Source organism: Lineus longissimus, chromosome 9, assembly GCF_910592395.1.
Source record: "Lineus longissimus chromosome 9, tnLinLong1.2, whole genome shotgun sequence".
Classification (NCBI taxonomy): domain Eukaryota; kingdom Metazoa; phylum Nemertea; class Pilidiophora; order Heteronemertea; family Lineidae; genus Lineus; species Lineus longissimus.
Window position 1 is genome coordinate 13,982,656 of NC_088316.1, and position 27,365 is coordinate 14,010,020.

Below are 27,365 nucleotides of genomic sequence, written 5' to 3' on the forward strand. Positions count from 1 at the left end.
GATGACAGTCACCAACAATGTGAAAGTAGTTTTTACCAATGTGTTTCGTCTGTTGGTGACAGTCACTACCAATGAAGCAGTTTCTATCTTAGTGTCTTTCTCATTGGTGATAGTCTCTACCAATGTGACAGTTCTATCATTATGTCTCTCTCATTAGTAACAGCAAGTATGGATCCTCAATCTATACTTGGAAACACTCAATACCGATGTGACAGTTTCTACCAGTCCTTTCCATTGGTGACACCCACTACCAATGTGACCATTTCTGTCAAAGTCTTTAAGTTGGCAAAAGACACTGCCAATATGTATTAGTTCAAGTTTCTAGAATTGGCTCTTCAAAAGTCACAACCAACATGCAGGTTCTATCACCGACCCTTCCTTAGAGACAGTCACTACCAATAGAACAACGTGCATTTTCTATCACCATCTCTCCCTTGGTTACAATAACTATCGGTAGATTGTAAAATACAGTAGAACCTCTCCATTAGGGACACCTTCGTGACTGACAAGTGCTAATAGAGAGGTGTCCTGATTAGAAGTCAAATTCCAGGGAAACGACCAATTTTGGGACCAAAACTAGTGTCCTTTATAGAGGTGTCCACTAAGGGAGGTTACACTCTGTAACTGTCAATTATCCGTCTTTATCATCAGGTGTCAGTAGTTTTCCTAATAGCACAAACTGCACAAACAAGTGCCACTGCACATCAGAGTCATTCACATGCTCCTCCTCTTGCATGTAAATATATGGCAAAAAATGGAATCTGACTTCTCAAGTCAGAAGGCCAATGTGCAACAGAACTGAGGCAAGCCCTACCGTCAAAGAAAGGACTTAAAGGGGAAATAACTAAAACCACGAGACGAATTCATCATATAAAATAATCATTTATTCTCCAGATTTCAGAGGGATATATTTAGAATATAGAACCCTAAATCTACTTTTGTACAAGCCATCATTTTGAAATAATCTACCTGTACAGCACAGACTTATATACAGATAACATTAAAGGAACTATTTACATGTACAAATAACAGAACATATTCCACCCTTCACCCAGGTTGCCTTAACATTCATCTACAATTACTAAATGTAAGAAGTATGAATCACGGTACCGTACCGAATTTCCAGTGAAAAACAGAACAACCTTAAATAGAATCTCAACAGCTTCTACAGCCACCCCAACTACCCAATATACAATAAAATTTAATCTTACGATTCTGCTACCAAACCTCAAAATTCCCATAAAATAAATGCAACTAAATATTTCTGACACACCGCTTGAAGTTGGTAAAGTCTTTAACTAAAAACAAATCCAGAACTTTATTATCACAACTTCCCAACTTACTCACATACTTTTGATCTAACTTTTTTTTATTGAATGAACAATATAGTGCACCATAGATATCTCCCAGAATGTGTCCTGAAGTTACCAGAACTGGAATATATGAATCACATTGAAAAGCTTCCATACAATCTATATCTGAGGGAAGGTGATACAGTTCTAGCATTCATGTGCATCAATGTGTCCTGCAAGTGGCTTTTTACACTACAATTGCACCAGGACTATAATAGCACAACTTCACCTTATCTTAAGGAATCATACCTTTTTTCACAATTAATATTCATAACCATGACTTGTGACTAAAATGTCATCTATCACAGAGCGAAATGTTAGCTTACAGAACAAGGCCATCCTAACTAAAGTGACTGTCTGTCTTTCATAACGAGGCCATCCTGAAATGATTGTTTGCCTTCTATAACCCCACACTAGGTTATGAGAAAGAGCTGGTAAGAAAACAATCAGCTGCAATTTTGAAACGGAAAACAGCTGACAAGCAACATGCAATGCAATCACAATTAATCAATACAGGAAGATTTTTAGTCCATATCAAAATACATCCAAAGAGAGAGGGTATCTCACCACGCTTGCAAAAAGAAAACATTACGGTAATTTCAGTGTAGGATGGATGGCTTTGTAAAATGTCACTTTGAGTTCAAAAAAGTCTTCAGTCGGTAATTTCACCATCCTCAAGCGTGTCAACATGGAAAACAATCGGTTCTTGATAGAAAGGTCTCACTGCTATTGGCACATTCTGGCTCCCAAGAACTTCAATAGCATTACCAAAGAACTGCTCTACAGGTTTTGACTTGGGCACAACTGGCACACTTTGCTCAGTCGTAATGTTCGTGGCTTGCTCCGTTGTTTTATTAGCATCATCCGATCCTGTAATGGCCATATCTAGAGACGGACTCTCTGGCATTTCCATAGGTTCGTCTTTGACAGGCGTGCCGGGGGAAGCTTCCATTGCTTCCATCTCGTCTGCTGATGGCGGCTCCTCCTTAACTTCCTCGAGTTTTACAGTGTCGTCGTCAACATTGGTTTTGGGCACAGACACCTCCTCAGTAGCATCAGTCTTAGTTTGCTCTTCAGACGTCTCGGGTTCTGTTTTGATTTTAACATCTTCGGTGGGAGGTATGTCTTCAATTTCCTTCTTGACCTGTTTGTAAGAGAAGAACATGTATAGTCGTGATAATGTGATTGAAATAAAGAAGGCAGGAATTGCTATGGGCACTGTATTGACAAAACACCTTGTGTTTATTTGTTGATGATTGACAAAAATATTCACAGAAGATATTATGGTTCTTTTTATACATGGTGGTTGTGGCCAACAATTAAAGCGTGGTGCTCGAAAAGCAAACGTGACAAAATGTCCTTGTGACCTTGAACAAAGCTTCTATTGAACAATGCTAGTGACAGCTCAAGTTTGGCGAGTAGCTCTGTGATAGATGACATTTTAGCCACTTGGATCATGGGCGGAAAAGCAAAATTTAACGGACGGATGGACAGATACCCCACAATACAACAAAATATTTCCCGCAACTGGGCATTTAGAAATCTACCTCAAAACCTTGAAAAATTGTTGGTATCACTTGGAGAAATTTAAAATTTCTGATGGCTGTCATAATTACTCACTGTCCTCCTGTTTAAGTCACAATAGAAGAAATAAAAAATATCAATATAGAAAGCACTGAGTGACCAGATGCTAAATCGAGGGAAACCCAAAGCTGTTCGTTTTATAATTCCTCAATTTTTTTACTAAAGTAGGAGTAGCAGACAATCCTGCGGCTCAGACAATAAAGGATAGTTACAGAGTTCTGCATGGCAGTTGTACGATGCATCCGAAAATGTCCTCAAACATGATGCGGATGTAGGGCTCCCAGTAACTACACCATAATGAGCATGGCAGGTTTTCTTGCTGCTCCTCCTTTATTAAGTTTTTACACAGGAATATGGTTTTACCTCAGAAGGAGTCTCCTCTTTAATTGCAATTGGTTGTGACGGAGTTTCCTTTTCAGTTTCGAGAGACTGGCTGGCAGCTGCAGAGAACGATGTTGAAAAAGGGTCTTGGCCATCTTCCATTGGAGTCGCAGTCGATGTGAGCAAAGTCTGTAAATAAAAGAAAATCATTACCATTCAGGTTAGGTCACAATGGAAAATGTCGGTCGTGAACCAAATAAAGAGTAATGCTTCTTGCCCCTGAAAATCACAAGCTCAAGGAATTGGGCAGCAGAATTGATGACCGTTTGCCCCTTAGCAGAGACTAATATCACCACATCCCCAATTCATCTTGGCAACTACTGGTACAGAAATGTTGCTTACTAGGCACAAAACAAACACAAACTGTTTCTCCACTTACCAGCTTGGCGTCTTCATAACAAACAGGGTGGTAGGTCTTTCCCTCGACCCTGATAGCGTCCTTCAGGTGCCATTCTTCACTTTCCTCGTCCCAGAATTGCTCAAATGGATCTGCACATATCTCACACACCTAGAATGAGCATACGATAAGAATATAGAACCTGGGTCCTACTACAGAATGACAAAGGTTTTGACAAATGTGGGAAGTGAAACGGACCACGCAGGTTCAGATGTGGGAAATGAAACTGACCACCCCCTGACCATATGAGGTACATGTATCTTTTCCAACCCAAAAATTACACTAGAGTAGCAGAACGTGTCAGCTTTCGATAACAACATAATTTGGTGAACAGATCTTCAATGATTTCAGAGACAAAACCAGGAAAATAACACTTTCAGCCTACTTTTAACTGTTAAGCTGACAGGCTGTGATACCCTATCAGATTTGAAGAATAACTTACATCATCATTTTCACTATCTCCCGATGCAGCAGGACAGCTGGTTATCTGCTCGGGCTGTGAAGAGGACGCCATTGACTGGAATACTGAACCACCCGCCTCTTGGATTGCTTGGTGGGTTCGGGCAAAGAAGTTCTTGCGAGCTGTGGAGAGAAGGGTTGTAAGTTGAATAACATAAGATGACTATGTTGGGTATGCTGGTACCCTTTAGGCTGCTTATCAATAGACCGTTTGCTGAGTCATTTTCCCTGTTCTGTGTTCGCCTGAGGTCACTGCACTTTGATATAAAAAGTATTTTTGAAATCGATAGCTTACCTCTCTCCTCAATATCCTGTATCTCCTCAAAGTCAATCCAATCCTGACTATCGAAGTACCACTTCCTAAACTTGGCTATTTTCATCTCGTCTTTCTCCTTCTTGTTCAGCCGGAAGTGCCAGTCGAGATGCTCCTGGTACTTGTCCTTCTCTTCCATGATGAAGCGCACACCACACGAGTTACACTGGAGACCCAGGTACAGACGATGCACAACCCCTTTATGGTGCCTGGAAGAAAGCGTTGAATTAATTTTGCATTAGATATCACCCTGAAGTACCAGTTGATTATCCTTCTACTCCATGATAAAACACACCCCTAATGCATTGAATAGCATCCTTGGGATCACTTTGAAATAAGGGATATGCACATCTAGGTTAATGGAAAGCTGCTTATGCAGGCAGGTGATGGCAGGAATCAGTTTCAATCCACACCCCTTTCAGTGGAGTTTTTGTTGCAAAATCAGGTGCGAATGTTGATAACATGTCTTCTGACATTGAAGCCTCAATGAGCCACATGTCCACTTTACTCACTTTTTTAGCTTAGGAATTTGTAGGTCCATAAGATCATCAATTTTCTCGACTCGAGTCAGGGATTCCGACTCGCCAATTTCAACAGGAATCTGGAAATGAGTTGTAAAGTTGATTTAAAATCTAATACTCTTTGGAAGTTTGCCGATTAGTATATTATGTTGTATTAGGCATTATAACAAGCCCTTCATCAAAATCCTTAATGCCAGCTAAGAACCAGCTATCCTCAAATGACATAACATAGAGACAATCCATTGAACAAAAACTGGCAGAAATGGCAAAAAAGGTGGAAGAAATGTCCCAGGAAGAGGCAAAGAAGACCATACCAGATGGCACTGCTCTGACAGGCTGTTTTCTTCAACATGAGTAAGAGGGTGAAGTAAGAAGTTAAAGCCCTCGATCTAGTACTCCTTATCACCACAAGAAAAAGGCCACAAAAAGACCACTTACAATTCTGCCCTCCTTGTCGTACAAATCCTTTCCTGCCCTTTCTTCCCTCTCCTTCTTCTTCTTCTCCTCATCCTGGATGATCATACCGGTCTTCACCAGTTTGCTGAACAGATCCTTGATGTCCATGACTGGTGCAGCAGCAGGCTGGGGCGCGGCAGGCACTTGTGGGACGAGGCCAGGGAACTGTTGCATTCCCATCATCGGCTGCATCTGGTCACCAACTGAAACAAAACAGTAAAATGAATTATCAGGAAATGGCACTAAACTTGTGACCTATGTCCCAGGGTGTTCACTTAGGGCCACAATTTTTTGGAAAGGGTCAAAACCAATAAGGGACTTTATTGTTGCTGGAATTCATTAAAGAGAGGTTTCAACAGGACAGCTGAACTCAGCCAAGTGGTGGGCTGCAATTTTTCAACTTACCCATGGCAATTCCAGGGAAGGCACCAGGTCCAGCACCACCGGGCAAATTCAGCATTGGGTTGCCCATGAATTGCCCCTGTTGCGGGTTATACACATTGGCAAGGACATTCTGTAGGGCGTTTACACTTGGCATGGCTGAAACAGGAAAGATGATGTATGTAGTTTGGTCACAGTCGAAGTCAAGTTTGATATTGTCTTTGCAAATAAGTACTTTCTGAAAAACTTCAAAAGCCTCCTCCTGCGTCAGACCACAGGTACCATACTCAGTTTTCAGTACCATACTCAGTATTATCAGTCAAACTTTTACTAATGCTGGCGAGAGGAATATAAACTGCATGATGTACTCACTTAGCTGCTGGGTTGATGCAGGCATGAATCCCGGTATCGCCGTCGGCTGGCCCATCATGGCATTCTGCATCATCATTTGGTTCTGCATCATGGAGAATCCCGCCTGGCTGACTGGCACCTGTCCCAAGGGCAGCATCTGACCGGGAATCATTTGTCCTGGCTGAGACGGCATTGCTCCGGATATGGACATTGGCATCATGGGTTGTTGTCCTGGCATGATTGGGTGTTGAGCAGGCATCATGGGTTGCTCACCTGGGATAACTGGTTGCTGACCAGGTATCATGGATTGTAAGCCTGGCATCGATGCAGGCTGCACCATCTGTTCTGGTTGCTGCATCATCGCAGCTGTCAAAACACCTTTTAGATCCTGATCTGTATCTGAAACAGACTCAGGGCTGACGCTGATTGGCGGGTGGTCTGCCATCAAATCAGGCAGGAACATCAATCGTCCAGTCTTTTCATCAACAGGTATCGACCCCAATATTTTCACCTCGGGCGGCGGACCAATCAATGAAACTGTATGAATGCGATTAGATATGGTAATATCTCTTGGCTCTCCGGTGAACTGTATCTCGTGTGTCAGGTCATCTATCATGAGCTCATGTCCAGGACCTAAAAATCCGACAATATGCGGACGTTTCCCGATTCGAATTGTTTTTCGCTCATGCATCCCGATCATGTACGACTGGTCATCAATTATCAGTTCTCTTGGTGGACCGTCGAAACACATTCCATGTGGTCTGCCTCTCATCATGATGACTGGTACAGGGTAGTTCAACTTGAGCTGGCACTGCTGTCCATCTATCACAATTTCCTTTGGTGGGGGATCGAAGCGAAGCTCATGCTTTGTCAAGGCTATTTTAATACTCTTCGGTTTCTGACCCAATTGACCTACACTGATACCGTCAATAAAAAGCACATTCTCAAAACTGTTTGCACGAATCTCACGAATCGCTCCTTTGATTGGAATTTTTTGTGGTGGCGCATCAAGTCGGATATCATACTGCACACGATCAATCCACAGCCTCCTCATTGGTCCGTGGAAATACAGTTTGAATCTGTACCCTTTGAGTCTGCAATCAGCTGGAGGATCACCGATGCGGTAAAATGGTTTGTCGTCAATCAATACTTCACGCATCTGTTTGCTGACCTGGACGTAATGCCTCTTTTTGTTAATAAAGATCGGTCGTGGTGGCGCGCCAATCTTTACTCCAATTTGCCGCTGATCAATAACAACTTCTTGATTTGTGTCAAGGAGGGTGACTTGCCGTTGCAACATTTTCAGATTAATATGTGGTGGGAGATGATTGAGGCCATCTTTGCGCATATGAGAACCCATGAATCGATCAGGTCTTCTATCACCACCACCTGGGCGGTCCTTTCTTTGGTCCTGTCGCCTGTCATTGCCCATCGGACGGTCTTTTCGCCAATCGTTATCCACAGGACGCTCATTTCTTGGACCCCCTCTCCAGTCAGCATCCATAGGAACATCATTTCTATCTTGTCTTGGGCCATCATGTGGACGAAACTGACGATCCGCCCTATCGTTTCGAGGTCGGTCATTATGATGAATAAATCTTTCATCAAAGTCTTGCTTGGGCATATCAATGTCGATATCGCGAAGTCCTGGAGGAGGCTTGATTTTCAGATCCATCAGGCTGACTGGCATAGGTAAGGGAAAGTCTGGTCGTCCATCCGGTCCACGCTGCACGCGCGATCCATCGGGGAAGAGCGGCCAACCATCACGGCCCAGTTCATATGGATTACCGTCTGGAGCCAAAGGCATAGTCTTCATCCAATCACCCTTTCGCATATCGTGGTCACCAGTCGACTCATCCCGATGCTCCCCCTGGTTGCCTCGTTTACTACCCTGCTGCTCATCTCGTTCATCTGCAAATAAAACAAATCAAATTCTGAAACTCTAACTCTACTGTTCGGGAATGGCATTTAAATGCAATTTTCTAAACTATAATCGGAAAACCAGATAGATTGATGGAATTAGCAAATACCGGTGGTCTGTGTCTCACAAAATCTATAAAATTATTGTTATTTTTCAGAGATAGATGAATTGGTTTTGAAAATCATGAAATTTCAGCCCTGAAAGAGGACAATGAACTTGTCTTACTTCTCCAGTTGTCTTGTCCAGTCTTGAGAACTCCTCTTGCACCATCTCCCGTTTTAAGAATGCCTCTTGGACCAGCTCCTGTTTTAAGAATGCCTCTAGGAGCATCTCGCCTCCCCATGCCTCGTTCCAAAACAGGCATTGGCCGTTCATCCATGTCCTTTGGCCCCTCGTCCTCATCTTTCTGCCCACGTTTTCCCTTCTTTTTTCTTGACCTTTCTTTCTTAGCAACATCTTTTGACTTTTCCGGCTTCTTTTTGGGGATTCGAAACGCAGGTGGCCGTCTTTCATCAACATCTGCAGACGGGAAATTGCTTGGTTCTCCTTCCTGTTGGTTGGATACTGCGTGCTGAAATTCAAAGGGAAAACTATGACTTACAAATTGCCACGTGCTAAAGGGGAATGTTAAATCAAGTGGCTACACTTTAATTGTGACTAAACACACTTATTTGGTTAAACACACTTATTTGGTTGAACAAATGTCTTAGGTGTTTTATAGATACAGATTATCATTTATCAAAAAAGGTTTTATCAAAAATAAGGAAATCAGCGTTTTTCCCACTTTGGACCAGACGTCACCATCAATTCTTAAAGACTCAAAACTCATTGTCATGTTTAATGAATTATGATTTTACTGTACCTTTTCGCCATCTTCTGTCGCCTGATTGTTCATCCTCATCTCCCTGTGAATCATCTTCAACTTATAGAGCTCACCCAACTGCTCAAGTATCTCGTGGTACTGGTCCTTGGTGATCTTCCCACTCTTGAGCTGCTCCTCGGCCTTCCTTAGGATCGCCTCCTGGTGCTCCAAAACCGGTGTATGTCCACCGCTGCTGATAGGGAATGCCGGTGGTGTCCGCATGTCGACGTCACCTGACCCAAAAGCATCAGGTGTCTTCAACGGAGTCAAGTCCTGAGGTTGTTGGAAGCAGAAGTCTTCAGGATGTTTTGCCTTGAATTTTGCCCAGCCAACTTTTGCAGGACTTTCAAGTGGCAAGTCTCCTTGCGACATGGGAATGTTGACCTCTAATTTGAGTTTTGGGGGCTGGCGGTAGTCCACATCTTCACCGCCAAACAAATCACTGAAAACAAAGGAAAGAGAAATTAAGCATCCTGATTGTTGCAACTATTTCAGGCTGTTCACATCCACATTTTAAGATTAACAATTTGATTTGGTAAAACGCAGATATTTGACTGTATACTAATCTTTTGAAGTACTAAAACCTCATTGTTTAATTCATTGTGGATTAGTTTCTTTAATTCCCAGTCTGACTCTGTGACAAGTACAGTACTTTGGGCCATTGTTAAGTCTAATTCAAACCAATAACCTCTAGCTCATGACCCCAGTCAACCTGCCACAACATTTCTATAAAGCCTGTCCCTGCCTCTCTCAAAACCTACCTAAGGTCACCAGTGTCCTCCGTTGATTCCGACGGCCTCCTCTCATCCAAATCCTTCTTCTGCTTCTTCGCCGGCGGTTCTGAATGTTCATCCATCAGTGGAGTAGATGCTCGACTATCAAAGTCTTCATCTCCTTGGCTACCAGACTGCCATGGGTGGCTTCGCAGATCCAAATCCTTCTTCTGGAATGCCTCAACTCCTGTATCCATGGGGGTTTCTTCCGCTGGTTCAGATTTTGGCACTCGGTGATCCACATCGGACAGTTGCTTTTCTAAAGCGCGATCCAAGGCCTTTTTCCTTTCCTCTTTCGATTTCTTTTCTTCAAAACCAGTACCACTAGCACCATTTTTACCCGTGTCAATGTCTGTTTTTCCTATATCCCCAAATACCCTTAGATCGCAATCTTCGGTTTCAGAAACAGGTGGCTCCGCCTTTATAATCCTCTCATCTACGTCTGTATTAGGCGCTGGGTCAACTGGCTCTGTCTTTTCAATTTTTTCATCAAAGTATGTACATGTTTTAGGCACAATATCCATATCAACTGATGGTTGTCGCAGGTCAACATCCATACTGACTTCCTCTGTAACCGGCTCCGGTTTCGGTAATTTTCGCAAATCTACATCCATTGTAGACATCACTTCCTTCTTTTTCTTCTGATCTGATCGGACATCACTTTTTTTCTTCTCATCCTTCCTAACATCATCTGCCTTTTCCTTTTCTTTTCTCAAAGAACCCTTTTCCTTTTTAACCACAGACTTTTTCTCATCCGGCTTTTCCCCAATTTCCTTCTTATCCTTTTTAACTAATTTATCATCCTTTTTCGATGACTTCGTCTTTTCATCAACTTTTGTACTACGACGACCGTCACTGCGATTGTCACTTCTATTGTCCCTATCATATGATGACTTACTAGTTCTGTCTCCCCTTGGCGACCTACTACTGCTTTTAGGTGACCTTGACTTTGACCTCGATCGAGTACGTCGTCTTCGACTTCCTTCTCCTCTGGGTATCGGACTCGGTGATCTGCGTCGACCACTACCGTAAGAACGACCTCGATCTCTATCACTGCGGGAATACCTGTCAAGATCACGATCCCTGCGGCGCCATTCACTATCTCTATTTCGAGAATCACGATCGCTTTCACGCCCACTGCTAGACTCTTTAGACCCTTCACGTTTCTCTCTATCATCTCGTTTTCTGTCTTCTCTATCATCCCGTTTCCTATCATCTCTGCTATCACGTTTTTTGTCTTCAGCTACAGGTTTTCTCGTCTCTTTTAAATTCGTTTTCTTCTGTAAAGAAGTAGCAGATTTCGATTGCCTTGGATCACCTCTCGATTGGGCTGGTTTAGGAATAGATGCCACATCTTGTTTGGGTGGCGATCGCCTCCTAGGGGAATCTACAGGACCTGGAGAAAATCGACCCTCTTCTTCTGCTTCTTCACGTAGCTCCTGTACCGACGGCGGAAGGACTATCTGGCCAGTGTGAGACAGAGGAGGATTATGCCAAGGGATAGAAGTATCTGATGCAGAAGTCTTCAAGGACATCAACGGAACTGCAGAAGACACTGGTGGCCTCACAGTTGCATACCGGTCTGGCGACCCCAGATGATCAGAAACTGCTTGCTGAACTTGAGGGGGAACACCCTGGTACTTGCCAGCATCCATTGGTTCAGTTGGCATTGGAATGGACCCCAACTGAGAACCAGCCATCAGATTAAGTCCCAAAGATTGTCCAAGAATCTGATGTCCTCCCATTTGTTGACCTAACATTTGATTACCTCCCATTTGTTGACCTGGCATTTGATTACCTGCCCCCGGTTGGCCTGGCATCCGGATGGCCCCCATCGGCTGACTTACTGCGGTCTGATTGGCTCCCATTGGCTGTCCTGGCATCTGGTTGGCACCCAATGGTTGTCCTGGCATCTGGTTGGCTCCCACTGGCTGTCCTGGCATCTGGTTGGCTCCTACTGTAGGGGCTGGTAGCACTGGCTGAGCAGATGTCTGTGGCACTGGCGATGAAACTTGAGCTTGAAGGAGAGCTTGTTGAAGTTGAGCGAGAAGATTCAGGGCAGTTGTTGGCAACTCCACAGCTTGTGGTCCGCTCAACAACTGATTAACAAGAGGAACGGCTGCAGCTGCACCAGATGTTGGAATGGGCGCCACTGTTGCTTGAGCAGGTAAAGATACTACAGGCATCACAGAGGCTGTTGAGGCGGCTGACTGAGAAGGTTGAGTTGGAATTGAAGCCGTCTGTGGGGCTACCTTTGCTGTCAGTATAGACTGTGATGGAAAAGCTGACTTCGAAGTGGGTGACGGTGCTGCAGGCTCAATGTTCGGAATCTTAGGAAGGTTACTTGGAGTATTAGGTCTCTTCTTAGGTGGTTGTGGTGTAAAACCATGAGTTGGGGTATGCGTTTTTGAACCATGAGCACCACCATGCTGTGAGGCATGCACTGTTGATGCAGGCTTTACAGATGCGGAAGTCGTAGTCCTGGCACCAGATTTCGAGGCCTCTATTGTGCGTGGATCACGGGACATACGTGGATCTCGGGACAATCTTGGATCTCGGCGACTCGGTGCAGACGACGCAGTTGTCACTGGAGGAGCTGTAGCACCAAAGTTAAGTGGAGAACTTGATGCCATTGACTTGGCAGATAAGATTTCAGCACTTTTCATGATGGGTGCAGTCAAACTGGAGGGTGTTGTATTTGTTATAGCAGGCCCCTGTAAAGGAATTTATTAGATTATTTGATCTTTCAAGGACAGCAGCAACAGAATGACAAATCATGAAACTACATCAAATACAGAAGCAGACGAAGTGATAATAATAGCATTATGTTGTTTTTTTCTTTAATTTTTTCGAATGTTTCTGGTCCATGGTCTATTGATGCCTACAGTCAGGTCGCTTCTCTTGGCCATCACCAAGAGAAGCCTGCCCTACAGTCAGGCCACTACCCCAGGTCAACGCAAAGAAAATTCAGTCGCAACAGTCAAGCCACTTCTCTTAATAGTCAATGTCAAGAGAACCCTGCCCTACAGTTAGGCAACTTCTCCAGGACAACACCAAGAGAAGCCTGCCGAACAGTCAGGTCACTTCTCAAGGACAACACCTGGAGAACCTTGGCTCATTTAGGTCGACATCAATAACTTTCTTCCCTCACACATTGCAGAACCTGGGATTAAAATCACAGCTTACCTTACGTGTCTCCTGAAGCTTAGCCCTGGCCTCAGCCAGCTGGAAGTCCAGGCGTGCCTGCTCTAGTTTCAGTAACTCAGCCTTTTTCTCGATAAGCTGCTGCCTCATCTTCGCTTCAATAATTTCCTCCGATTCGGTCTTCTTTTTTTCTTCCTCTTTTTCTTTTTCCTGTTCAAGTAAATGTTTCCTCTTTAGATAAGCATTATAACGTGGTCCATCTCATAATAAGGAGTTGCGGATAATTCATATATGATACAGTTTGAGGAAACAGTCACGTGGCAGTTAAAATGCCAACGTATTGGATAATAACAGTAACCTGACTAGAAACAATCAAGTTGGCATTCAGGATGTTCAGTGGCTACATGATAACTAGGAACTGGATCAGATTTTGAAGCCTGAAGGGGCTGCCATTTTGCAATCTGCTACAATGATGTCATTGGCTAAACCATCGGGAAGGGTCTGAACACAGCCTTTTCAGCATCAACTCTTTTTGAGATGGTCCCCAGGAAGCCTGTATCAGACTAGAGTACAGGAAAATCTATCATGACGGAATAAATGGCTATCCACTTAGCAGGATGACCTAGTATCACCTACATAAAGGCCAACATATGCAATTTAGAGAGGGTTCGACACCCTAGGATAGTGGTTATCCATCTGTCGGACTATTAGGAACCAAGCACTCTGGGACTGAGTGATCCGACAGGGACCAAAATGGTCTCAATTTAAATTAAAGATCACCTACCTTGTTGATGAATTTTGGATTGACATGTATGCTTGCAACGGGGGACTCTGGAGCAGCTGCAGTGATTGGCCAAGCTGGATCGATGGTATTCACACGTACATCTATTGCGTACAGCTTGCGCGTCGGGAATATCGTACTCCATGTTTGACGAAGCTTGAATAGGGACTGCCTGGTCTTTTCATCCACCTTTGGAGAGAGGGAAAGTAGTCTTGTAAAATTTGTTTCCTTGCATTACCACCCATGCCAAATGTTTGGGTCTTCTTTGAAACTTATACGTCATTATTGATCTAACAAAGAATGTTTCAATTTGTACTAAATAAACGAAGATTCCACCTAAATGAAAATATTTTGAATTAAAGTTTGTACTTGTGAGAAAATCCCCGTCGTCTTCATTGTTGGTATTAGTAGGACAGAACACTTCATGTTCAGGTTCCGAGCATGTCTTATACATCAGCGGGTTTGGAGGACAAGCATTTCACCCAATTACCAATCAGACAGGCCTGAAAGTCAATCACGTATACTTTGATTGCCACGCCCTTCAAATGAGAATGTCAACAGAGACGACTCGTTATACCCGATGAACTAATTCTCACTGGTCCAAGACGAGCGACGGAAAACACTGACATCCAAGGTTTCTCGTTATAACAGAGGATATGTCACAGGACCAATAAACCCAACTGGTGCAAAGTCCTAGAACTTGTTCTGGAATACAAAAAGATGCTCGTCGTAGCAAACTTTAAGTACATTCTCTTTGTGAATCTGCAGACCAGCACAGCACACACTAACCTCCCCCAAATAGTAAAGACTATTCTAAGCAGATATTCCGACACCATCACCTTACAATGATAAAGATGTGACCAGAGCATTTCAGACTTAAGTTTCTTTTTTCGTCTTTCAGCCAAATATGGAGGTTACACGCTCCGATAATTCCCCGACTCTGTGACAGCTGTGCCAAGACTAAGCTTTTTTCTTTACAGACGATAATCTAGTTATCCATGTAGAATGTTGAAAACGTTTCAAAATAGATGGCCCTTCAGATGTTGCATAAGGGTTAACAGCAACTCAACAGCCAAGTTTGGATGTTATCCAGGGAATCCTTATAGATGGCACCACAATAGGGTAGGACTTTACATCACAAATATTTCTCCTCAAGGGAAATCCCGTATTTAATTATTTACTTCACAGATATACATGAACTAGTTTATTTCCATCGAACAACCAGCCAACAAGGGAGAAGAAAAAATGTCACTTTAGTTAATTCTGTTTCGGCAACTGTACGTAGTGTCGAACGACGACTGGAAAATCCTTCAATCTTTGGTGCAAATTTAGCATTGCACACGCTGAGCTGAAAATATCGCTTTCTTCGTAGATGACTGCAATAACATATTGCTCAAGGCAATATTCCGATGCAAGATTTCAGTCCTTGTGGGCTTTCCCAAAGTCCTTGGACACAAGATATTAGCATATTAGTAGGAGTCGTGTGTTCTGCCAACCATGAACCAGAGTATTAGTTCCATATCAGAACTTCCTCCTAAGAATAGGCCACAACCATCGATACATGCCACTAGATACACCCTTTCTGTATAGGGCAATGCTATGGCCCTTCAGGATCATGCAAGCATCATGTACCACGGGAGCACAGAAAGTATCTCGAAGTCAGGAGGAAACAAATTCCTTCTTGATAAACCTGTTCGCCACTGTAAACCTTGTCAGTCTTCATTGATTCAATACGATAACAAGGCAAGCCCACTCCACCCTCACTTAATTCCTATTCTCGAAAGCGCCTCGCACACAAGCAATTTAAAACCAGTTCTAGCTGGGCTGGATATTAAATGCAGGTCACTGCAATCACAAACTTTTGTCCCAGGTACCTGCGATGACCACCGCAAACGAGTGATTATTATCGCATGTGATTTCAATCTTACATCTATGATTTAAGGCTTATGTTCATAGAAACCATGTTCCCTATCCCCAAGTCGGCCAGGGTGGCCAAATTATCCAAGATGCAACAAAATTTTCTCCGGACCAGAGAAATTACTGTCACAAATACATTTCCCCCTCCTATAGGGTACTTTGTCAAATCCCATCAAGTCTATGCGACTAGTCGTGCTGGTCTGAATTGAAGATGAGAAGATCTTTCACCACCACAACCATCTGCCCAAAGCAGCGACTGAAAAGAAACCTTGACTAGACCAACAGTCACATGGATACTTCACAACACCAATCCTAGGGACAACAACCCACAGATATGACCACATTTTTTTGGAAGGAAACAAGACCGGTTTTTCCTTTTCCAAGTTCAAAAGTTGTGTCTTGCCTGGTCTTCAGGCATTTTCTTTGTCCTCCTGGTGTTGCAAGTCCACTTGAAGGCCGGAGATGGTGGTGGAGGAGCGGGGGGGGGGGGGTTTCCACTCCTCCTCGATTGCAGGGTGTCAAATGGACCTGAAAATAATTGAGGGGGGGGGGGTCGGACTTTACTCTCTCCCAAGTCTGAAGCAGCTCCATCATCCTTGTCCTGTAAATAACCACAGTCCATGGCATCACAACACCACATAAGCTCAGTCATTCTTGAGCAAACTTTGCAAGGCTTGCCAACAAAATTTACTCAAGAATAACGACTGTCACATTTTTGTGCATTTCAGAGCAGGTCACAACAGAAAGAAAGTCAATTTCACCGAATGTTCATCACAATTGCATGAAAGCGTTTAGTACGGGACACACACAGGGATTGGGCTTGACCAGGTTTAACAAAATGGCTTTGCTGAGCGAATGGTCAAGAGAGAGCGAACAAACAGCTCAAATAATCGGTCACTCTCAAAGTTTTCACATGTGTCTGTCTAACTTTCAGCAAAACTTCACATGATGAAATTGACTTTTCTAACCCTGAAAGAACACATGCGGCTAAGAAATCAAGAAATCTCCTCACAGATTCTCATTTTATTTCCAATCACAGAAACAACATGAAAGATAAGAAATGTACCCTTCACATTCCCTCAGTGCTTCAAAGCCTTCCTGTGATCGCTGCTCCAAAATGCAAGACCCATCCTGGATCCTTCCAGCACCCTGTCCACACCAGTCAAATGAGAGATCATCCACTTCTTTCAATATTTTCTTCGAGAATACAGACTCAACACTTTGGATCACAAATCACAGACACTGTTCTTCTTGTTCCAGAATGCCATTCAGAGGCTTTATTCTATACAGCAATTTTAAATTTTTGAAAAAAGAACTCCTAACTATCTGAAAACTCCTGACTGTACTCATGAGAAAATGTTGAAAAAGATGTATTGCTCTCATTACAAAATCATCCAAACATGCTTTTGGAAGCAAAACAAACTGTACAGGACTGAATATTGACATGAACCAATATTTTGTAGCAATAAGTCTTGCTTTCAATCGAGAAGAAAAGGTTTTTCTAACTGTTCTAACTCTTCCCTCTTGATATTTTATCAATTGTTTTCCTTTTCTGGTAGTAGCTTGCCAAAAATATACAGCCGATATCAAAAATCTAATCCTCAACTGCTGAACATAAGGAACAACAAGAAAAGAAACCATGCACTGTTGTTCGACTTCACTTTATCTAAAGCCAAACAAGAAGAAGTGGCATCAGCCATTAAAAATGAGAGCGTGCGGGCCATCCAGACTCACACTTTCACTCCAAATGAAACTTGAAGTGGAGGTCGGGATGTCGAAAGGAGGTTTAATACTGACTGAAACTTCAAAGAGGGTCATGAAATTGAATCTGCTTTCAATTTTATTTAGCTGAAACTTATAAGGGCAAGGGGTGTGGCTCAAAGATTAAGAGACCAAGTTCCGTTTTATACTGCACATATCGGTCACCTGAGCTTCTTCCAATAGTTCACCTTTAAAAAGTGTATTCCAGTGATAAGGCGTTATCAATACTTTAACAGCTATTGGTTTTATTAGATTTCTAACAGAGCAAGATGAATACTTTTGCATGCTAAATGTTGAGTATGACTGAAGACTAATTAAAGAATTAAATTGGTTTATTGATCTGGGAACACAGACACATGATCATGTGTGATTTTACGCCAGCGGTACTTAACATGATAAGTGCTCTTGTGTTCATAGCCTCAGGAAATATCATTGAAGTATCACAGCAACCTCGATTTTGAAAACAAAACTATTAGACATATAATAAACTCGACAGTCAAAAAGTAACAAGTTGTTAGGAATCACCTATACTTCTGCATGCCTTGTTTTGATTTTGCTTTCATGCAACGTATCGCCAGCAGGTAATGTGCTCATTCGATTTTTATTCTCCAGTACCTTGGGACAATAATCGAAAACTGTTCAGCTGAATCATGCCTTTCGAGTAGCGAGACTTCTAATTTTACTTTATATCAGATTAACACTTTAATGTTTTAAGCCAGACATATCAGATTCAAACATATCCATGGACTTCCTATTATTATGAAGATATGGACATTTCTACCACCTAAATCCTGTCAACCAATAAGAAAGCCACCATAAGTTTATTGGAAACAGATGATGTGATTGAAGAGAACATGATTTACCAATTACACACAGAACATTTTGGTCATCAGACAAATCTACAACACATTTGCAAGTAGGAACTCGGTTGAATTTCTGACATCACGATTAAAACAGGCTTTACTTTCAAAAGACCCACATTCCATATCTAATATCAAAATTCCATGTGACCTGGCATTGTCTCCATCACTCTCCGTTTTTAAAGCTCAATGAATATCGGTATCAGACCTGGTCAGGGACTTCAGCACCTGGGTGACTTCTCTGATCTGAACAAAATAAACGTTGTGCATTGGCAAGTCGTGCTGTGTGAATGTTGAAACACACCTTTTCAAAAACATGGCTGAAAGTTGCCACAATATTCTGAGCAAACAGCTGGGCATAGGTACTTTTCAGGACGTTCTTCAAAATGGAGTCTATCAGGTACAATGCGGGGAGCTTGTAATTATTCTTTGCCTGTGGAATATAAGAGCAGAACATTCAAGTAAAAGTTATCAAGAACAGGGCTCCAACTGCGGGCACAGGATGACACTTCACAGCAGCTCGGAAGTTACGTTGGCAGGGTCGTCTTCTGGTGAATAAGATCAAACTCGGCAGGATCAAAACCACCTTGCTGAAAAATATAAACAGAAGACATGAAATATCATGAAAAGTAACAGTCGTCTTGTAACAATATTTTCAACCAGCCTACCAGATCATATGAATATTTCACTGCAAGTCCAGGTAAAGCTAGACATTTTCAAACACGAGAAAATTATGCCGCAGGAAATGTACCTGGTACAAATTTAGCCATGCTTCAAAATGGTTATTGATTTTACCATGGTTACCAATATAAGAGCTGCTATACAAATAATCCAATATCGTGTTCAAATATCATTGGCTCTAAAATTGTGAGACTAATTATGCTTTTTTGCAACAGATTGTTCATTTATGTTTAAATAATTCAAAAGACAAAGATTCTCTTTTCAATTTTTTTCCAGAAAAACATCAACCTAACTTATTTTCATCTTCAAAAACGTTTGTCCCCAAATTTTAAAGGTAGTTATCAGTTATCAATTACAGACATCTTTGCACAAACCTTTGTCAGATAACACAGAGTTGGAGCTACATTATAAATATCGCAGTCGGAGAAGCATCAGTTGCTTGGGCAATTCCAGGTAATTTTTTTACTGTCAACCACAAGGTTCTACGTTACACTAGTCATGATTTGCAAACATACTAATGGTAGCTCCAACCCTGTGGCAAATCATTTCCATTTACAACATAATGATTGCACATTTCGCAGCAGACTTAAAACAATACCAAAGCAAGCAAAATGATACAATAACTCATCATACCCTGGGGCATCATCAGAATCGGTTTCCTATTTCGTTTATCCATCTCCTTTGCTGACAATTGTATTAAGCTTTGCTTTGTTCAGATCTAGGCGTGGTTCATCGTATGAAGATCAGCTCAAGCTCCGAAGTTTTTTCATTTTCGATGAACAAGAATTTAGCCGCAAGCTAAACTGACATGTCGACAATGCAACTATTATGCTCCAGCCCTTCTTGCGATAATTTTTCACGTTTACACTGTATCATAACTCTACAGTAAACAGACCTCCGAGTTTTCCAATTGACTTGTTCAAATGATTACGATGGAATATGGGTTGTATTTTCCCGTGATTGCGTAAACGGTTTTTACCCACCACAGTAAAGTTTAGTCAAGCTGGTGAATCGACTCTAAATACTTTTCTCTTTTTATACATTGGTACAACTTTTCTGTTAGTGTTTACCCTGTTGTTGGATTTTGTGATAAGATCAAAGACGTAGATGCAGAAAACTACCTTACACCTTGTCATGCGTAGGCATTCTTTCTTCATTTATCCACTTCATACAGTCCCTGAAGGACTCCACTCCCAAAAATGCGAAATTTTGCTTTGCTACTGGAAATCGTTCGTCCGATCTTTAACTTCGATGAAATCCGTCATCCAATGATTGATATGACATGGATTTTATATAACAAATGCGTCAAATCTCATTTTTCTTGGTCAGGGAGTCAAGTGTTGGCTATGCCTCTTACGAATTATACTCGTCAATAATACCTGGCGCCATTTGATTTTGAATGTGATGGATACCGTTTTTTGAATATATGATAGAAATATTGATTATTAGAGGAGAAACCATTCACATTCCAGTTGCTGCATGGCCGTCATCACTGTAATAGCCAAGTCTACTTCTCGTAGCCACAAAGGAACGTGTCTAGATTTTGTCACTGAAAACCCACGGATGGAGTAACCGAGTTACTGACACTGTCCATGTATCTTTCGAAGACAAGTTTTTAGTAGGTGTTGTACATCCATGTTGGAACTTCACACCATTGAAAGCAGTCGGGCTGTTTACCTGTAAATTTATCAATACCTCAGACTGCCCTCCATTGGGCGAGATACTGTGAAGTTTAGAATTTGAACGTTGATGTTAACACCCATATTCTCAATTCATAAAACCTATTCCGGAGGAAAATTACTCATCACCACAATCTGTGTCCTTTATTTTAAGTCGGACAGACACACTGTGTCTACTTACAGTGATGCTTCAGCATGCCCTCTAATGGACAAAACTCCATGTGATCAACTCGTTTCCACTTGAGGATGTGGCAGTCATGTCATTCACGAGATACAGCCATGTATGACCGGTCATACACTGCTATTAACTCATGATGGGATAATTTAGTTTAGGGAATGTTGCAATGAAAACGAATTTTGAGGAGGTTATGCCACCAGGATTTCGTATCCAGTTCATTAGCTCGATGTATCCCACGATCTCCTTTCTACGTCGCTTTCCACATTTGATTAAAAAAGTTCCGCTTCCGAGATGAGATGGCCCTTTGCCATGGACAGATCCTTGCTAAGGGAGGGCTCTTGGTCAACTCCAAGTACTTGGGGGATGTCAAGGAGCTATTTTAAGTATTTGTTGCACCATTAACAATCAAACATTTACAAAAAAAACTACAAAGTGAAGGGGTTTGAACCCACAATCATTTGGACAAGAGTCCTTCACTCTTGTCTAACCAAACCAGGCCTGCTGCCACTCCATGTCTTCAGTCATCCAAGAGTGTTTGATTGGGGAATGGAGGGGCCAGAGATGCGAGACACATATTCATCAGCTACCATTAGCTGTTGCGGGAGGGGTGGGGGTGGGTCAACTCAATGTAGAAAGTGCAGTGGTAGATGATGACATCCTCTATGATAATTCATGCATCCACTCTTGCTTTGAAGTTTATGAACATCAGTTTCTCAACAACTTTTATGAAAGATATCAACACAACGCAGTCACAAAAGCAGTGAGTAGTGAGTGTGTTGTGCAAATGCAATATCAGAAAGCAGTGGTTTTAATAGGAGTAGCTTTATAGTTGATGGATGTATATTTAACTAGAGAAACGGATCTCCATAAACTTCTGAACGAAAGTGTACACTTCATGAAGGTAAATGTGATTGTGATGGAAAAAAGGTCACAGAACTTGGCAAATGGCTGCTTGCCAGTCCCCATTGATAGTGACGGTGACAAGGGGCAACACTATCGCTTAGCTAGGCACAGACACATTAACACAAAACAAATGGCTCTTTTCCTCATGAAGAAGAATGCCGTAGTATAGTTTGCCCAAAACGTGATTTCTACATGTATGATGATTTTTTTGGACAATTTGGTAAATCCAAAGTTTCATCTTTGGAGTGGAAACTTCCTGTCTGACATTACTGGCTTTTCTATCGAATGGACATTTTTGCTAAAATATATCACAATGAAGCTCCCACCAAACCCGTTAAAGGGAACAGGTTCACTCAATATAAAAGCAAAAGATACTGCAGCATTTGCAATTAAAATGACTAAGACACAACCTCAACAGAATACAATCATTTATTTTCAATTTCCATTTGCGAAAATTCTCGCGACCACCAAAGAAGCGCACAGGTGGCAGGTGCACAGCTTGCAGTTGTTGAATGGGGTCTGGGGAGTCAGCATTGCTGCGAGATCCTTAAATTAATGCGGCTGGACACAAGGCACAAGCTGTGAATCGGCACAGCATCAGTTCATGAACAGGTGCATGGACAGGTTGCATTTCCTTAAAGCATATTGCATTCATTTAGTCCTGTGCACTCTTGTACCGACTCCCAATGATGCAGTCCTCAGTTCGGGCAATATCACCCTTAATCGAAAGCAGCTCATGAAACATCTTAACCTTTAGACTAAATTAGATACCACTAACTTTACAGTTCCAGTCAGTGTCAGGCATGTTGGACTGATCATGCTGCCTTGGTGAATGTTACAATACAACTTCCAAGTTTCACAGAGATATTTTTGTGACATAACACTAAGAGTGAAGTGAATGTGCCATCCAATCGAGATGCGGACATTGTTCTTGTATTTGCACTTTGGATCATGTGATCAGTGTTTGTGAGGTTGACGAAGTTACCAATGTAGCAGAAGTCACATCGGATCCGATCCAGTTAGGCATATAGTTTTTAATTACATGAAATACCCAAGTGGTTGTCTCCAGATAAGACATATCAGCGGAACTTCATCTGCCATTGATAGTACTGGGGTCACAACCCTAGAACAAATAACGTAGACTTTTCTGCCTCAGCTTGTGCGGATGCCTGCTCTTGCATGGGGAAGACTCTTGGACTCTTGAGTGGTGCAGGAGGATTATCTGGACGCTATCTTCCCTCTCCTTGAATCATTAACCTTCATATGATGCATCACATACCGGAACTTGTTTCTGAAGACATCCTTCCTGCAATGGCCAGCTTGCATCAATGTAGGTGGGGTTGTTGGAAGATATTTGTTCAGGGTTGTGACGTCCTGTGACCAGTAAACTATGCAAGTGGTCAGACGAATGGTGTACGAAGTACAACAATACTGTTGTATACTATACCCTATACTGTAAAAATAAATACCAAGCTTGTAAAACAACCCGGCAAGGAAATTCCCACTTCTTGACTCTGAACTCTTAGCACATAATCATCTTGTGATAAAGCATCAGGGCAGCCTGATGTCCAAGGTTTTGATTCATCATCTTTATACTGTTTTAAAAACTTTCCGATACCACACACTAAAAGTTGCCCCGTCTCTTGTGTGTGCGAGTACGTACTTTCTATCGTTCCTGAAGTCAGAGAACACTATCTTTGGGAATGACACTCAAAAAATATAATACCACTCATGCATCTGTTGAACGCAATCCAAGTTTCTATAATTTTCCGCATTCTTTTATTAAATCGGATATCTCTGGTCAGCACAATCTATGTGCGAGAGTCAACACCTATTCAACCGTGGAACTTGCACTTGCAGATCAAATATCAAACGTTTCTTCAATTAAAAGCAACTTATTCGTCCAAAAACAAAATTGTTTCCGATTCTGAATGTAGGTGCAATACTATACATTTCAGAACAAAGACACTGGCGGATACAATGTATATCAATAAATTTTCATCGAAGCTTCTCGTCATCTCAAATTGCCGGCGGCATTATCATTATTTGATAATGTTCGTGGATTAAAATAAGCTCCAGTCAAAAACTTCTAGCGGTAAAAGAAGTTCGTCGAAACAATAACAATTGAAATTGCACAGCATTCTACAGCCTAAAGCAATTTCAATTTTCCTTGTCAGATCAGTGTTTTCAATATGTTGTAACTCGATCTAGACACAAAGAGAATTCACATCATTACTGAGTTTGTATCCAAGTGAAATTGCAGGGGAACCTTGGCAAAATAAATAAAACGCTGCCAGCAATTCAGCTTTGGGTTTTTCACGTCTTTTCCGGACACATCTTAACATGGGATTGCTCAATATTTTGGCCACTGCCCTAAAAACTACCAGTACTAGGAATGGGCATTCAATTCAAATTAGAAGGGCTTTTTGAGCTTCCTACAGCTTCAGAGTCTTACCAGCCCTCAATAGACTCGGGACTTTCCAGACTGATTCACTCTGGGGGAAATCTGTTCATAACATTAACAACAGGGATGAAGCAGAAAATGGTGAGTAGGGCTCCAATTTCCATTGGGAAATATATTCACCTTGGGCATAATGCAGCGACTGTCACAGTTTTTGTTTCTTCAACTCAAGGGCTATCAGGGGGTCAGATGGTGGATATTTTCCACCCTTCAATTTTTACTTGCCAGGCGTTGAACCACAGTCCATGTCTGAGCAATCACAGACTTCTCTTCAACAAATGGCATGCTGTGAACAACCTTTTTGGCAGTTTTGCCCTTTTGACGTCTTCTCATCAGGCCGAGGCATATCAATGACATTCCTATTCCAATCCAAGCACGATAACACAAGGACTAATAACATCGGTGATTCATAAACAAATATGGAACTGGCAAAGGTGACAGCAGTGACCGTCACGACTTGAGCCAGAACTCTGGGAATGGATAAGAATTAAGATCCAAAAAAGTTGAGAAGTTCACAACACCCACTTGAATATCAATGAAGTACTGAATCATCCATTCTAATTTTGCAATGAATGCAATATGCAGGCTGCAGCATTTTTGCATTTAGCTCTTCAAGTCCTCTTTCTTGGCAAGTTTACATCAAAAGGTTCCAATTCTGACATCACAATCTACAGCAAAGAACAACTATCAGACCACATGAATCATGGTACCAAAATGATCTCACAAACTTTAATTAGGAACCCTTAAATAAACTGAACTTGGGATCAATCTCATAGACTGTGCATGGTATCAGATCTTGCTATGTATCACTTTGTCAATGGGTTCTCGTTTGACAGAAGGCACCAACTAGCTTTCAAGAAGGGAAAGTTGTAAGGTTTTGAACAAGGGGTTATTTCCATGACTGCCATGGTCATGGACCTAACAGCTAAAATGACCTTGTGTCGAAAACATTTTTTGTAAGTCATAAGTTTTCATCAGGTTTGCCAATACTGAATAGAAACGTTAGTTGTAATTTGCTGTATAAAGTGATGTCTCAAGAACTGAGCGATGAAGTAGAAAAGCAGTCATGCCAAGAAACAATAACTTTGGAGAATTATGTTGGTTGTTTATTACAGATATCATGAGCAATATAAGTAGTACAATTTTGAAAGAGACCTGTTTTTAAAATAAAGATTTAATCAACATATTATCAATATCAGGACATCAAAATTGTTCCAAAAAAGTTGGGCTTTGATTTGATGAAGTCCTTGGGACTCAGCTTGGCTTCGACTTAGAAAATGATATCAAGGAATACTGAAATAAGAGTTATGTTATTTTAACAATTTCTTTAAAACTCGAACAATGGCAAGGAAGTCAAATCACTATTTCAGTTGTGTTGCCGATGACTCGACTGGGCTGGGACAAACACCAAGTTAAATAAAATATTTTAAAAATTGAGACAATGAATTAAACTTTCAAACAAAGGATGAAAAGTGCTGCACAAACAACACCGGTGTCCCAGTGAAATTTAGTTGTTTTTTTTGTTTGGATGGGGGTGGAGAATCTTAACTGCACTTTTTTAAAGCATCCACTAACAACATTTTCACAACAGGTAAATTATAAGCAGACAATTTCATTACTAGTGATGAAAGAAGTTAATAAATTCATCTCTTGTCCAAGGGCTGGATAGAGGGAACGATACGGATATCCCCCCCCCCTCTGAAAAAGCAAAAGGCGATCTCTAGCATGCACTGATGCAGGCTCAACACTACTGGCCTGCACTACCGACTGTGGTGGGCTAGTACCCGTCCAAATATATCGTGCTTATAATTCAAATTCCAACAACGATCAGGACATAAACAATGCAAACCAGTCACCAGCTGTTGGTATGTTGTTGCCTTGCCCCAAGGCTTTCCAGATCCCAGATGGAAAACTCCAGATAAAATTTTGAATTCATCACGACTTCCTGGTTGGTTTGGAATCTTGAAAATTTCGGTTTCTGTAGCATAGAAATGAAATTGCTGCTTGTAAAATCACCGTGATTTTAAAATCATTACACAGTGGTTCTTAAGGAACCTATTATTAAACTTAAACCAATAACCTTTTGAATGTGGGCTTCAATAACTTGGACGATCTGCGCTGCGTGTTGTCGGCTGTCGTCGGCCAACATCGTCAACATGTTGATGAGCGGTTTGCTGTTGAACGTGAGGTCCGATAAGGACGACTTGTACTCTTCTACTGCTTCGTCTGCCATAGCGATTTGGATTTCTCCCAAGTCTATGCAATTGGTGTGAATAAAGTAACACAAATGTACCGAGAAAATTTACTGTAAAAAGGAGAAAATTGGAGAAATTTGGCACGTTTTGTTCCACATCTTGCCGTTTCTGCGTTCAATATGGCTTCATGGGAAAATCGCTGTCGAGACTACAGAGATTTTCATTGGATGCCCAAATCGAGGTTTGAGTTTTTTTCAGTATCTAGATTTTCCGTTCCAGCCAATGAAAATTGTTCTTATAAACGACAAATTTAAAGGCCCAGATCCTGAAAATGGCCAACAAACTCCAAACTCGCACAGTGCCGAAATTAAAATTGTAAGGAATGAAATCAGCGCCTCTAGTGTCAAGATTGCAACAAACTCGCGAGTTGTTACCTCCTCGATGTACACATCGAGGGATGTTGGAGTTCTATCTTGAAATAACAGGTGACGTCACCTTGGTTAGGTCATGAGTTCCTAACGCGGGAAATACGAATGCGCACGTGGACTTGGTTTATTTTGGGAGGTTTTAGATTTTTTAAAAAAGGATGGCCCCTGTAGGATTTGTGAAGAGGGGGGGGGGGGGGTCCTAGCAGCCTTGGACTTCTGTAAGACATCAGTCATACTGGTGATAAACCATTCAATGAGAATTCAAGTCAATGTGGTCATCAGATGATCAGCTGAGGGATATAGGATTCATACTGGTGATAAACCATTCAATGGGAATTGAAGTTAATGTCGTCATCTGATGATATGGATTCATACTGGTGATAAACCATTCAATGGGAATTCAAGTTAATGTGGTCATCTCAGGGATGTGAATTCATACTGGTGATAAACTACCCAATGGGAACTCATACTTGTGATAAAGCATTCAATGGGAACTCAAGTTAATGTGATCTGGCGCACAGGCCAAGGCCACCAGACTCTAGTCCATTCATACTCCTTTAGCATTTCTATCACCTGGTGCATATGTTTTGCAGGCCTATGGAAGTTAGTATCATTAGACCTTTTTG

The 27,365-nt window shown here is 41.8% G+C and overlaps 1 protein-coding gene across 1 annotated transcript; it reads right to left on the reverse strand.

Annotated features, from left to right (window-relative positions):
• Window positions 1-862: 862 nt before the first annotated feature.
• Window positions 863-26,493, reverse strand: LOC135493085 (uncharacterized). Its single transcript, XM_064779940.1, has 16 exons — window positions 26,197-26,493; window positions 18,519-18,647; window positions 13,680-13,865; window positions 12,938-13,105; window positions 9,740-12,465; window positions 8,979-9,420; window positions 8,342-8,687; window positions 6,217-8,106; window positions 5,869-6,003; window positions 5,446-5,666; window positions 4,999-5,087; window positions 4,469-4,695; window positions 4,157-4,296; window positions 3,697-3,825; window positions 3,300-3,446; window positions 863-2,496 (listed from the first exon to the last, which is right to left on the reverse strand). Exons 1-16 carry the CDS (start codon window positions 26,347-26,349, stop codon window positions 2,005-2,007), a joined length of 7,620 nt encoding a protein of 2,539 aa, XP_064636010.1. The 5' UTR covers window positions 26,350-26,493; the 3' UTR covers window positions 863-2,004.
• Window positions 26,494-27,365: the final 872 nt, after the last annotated feature.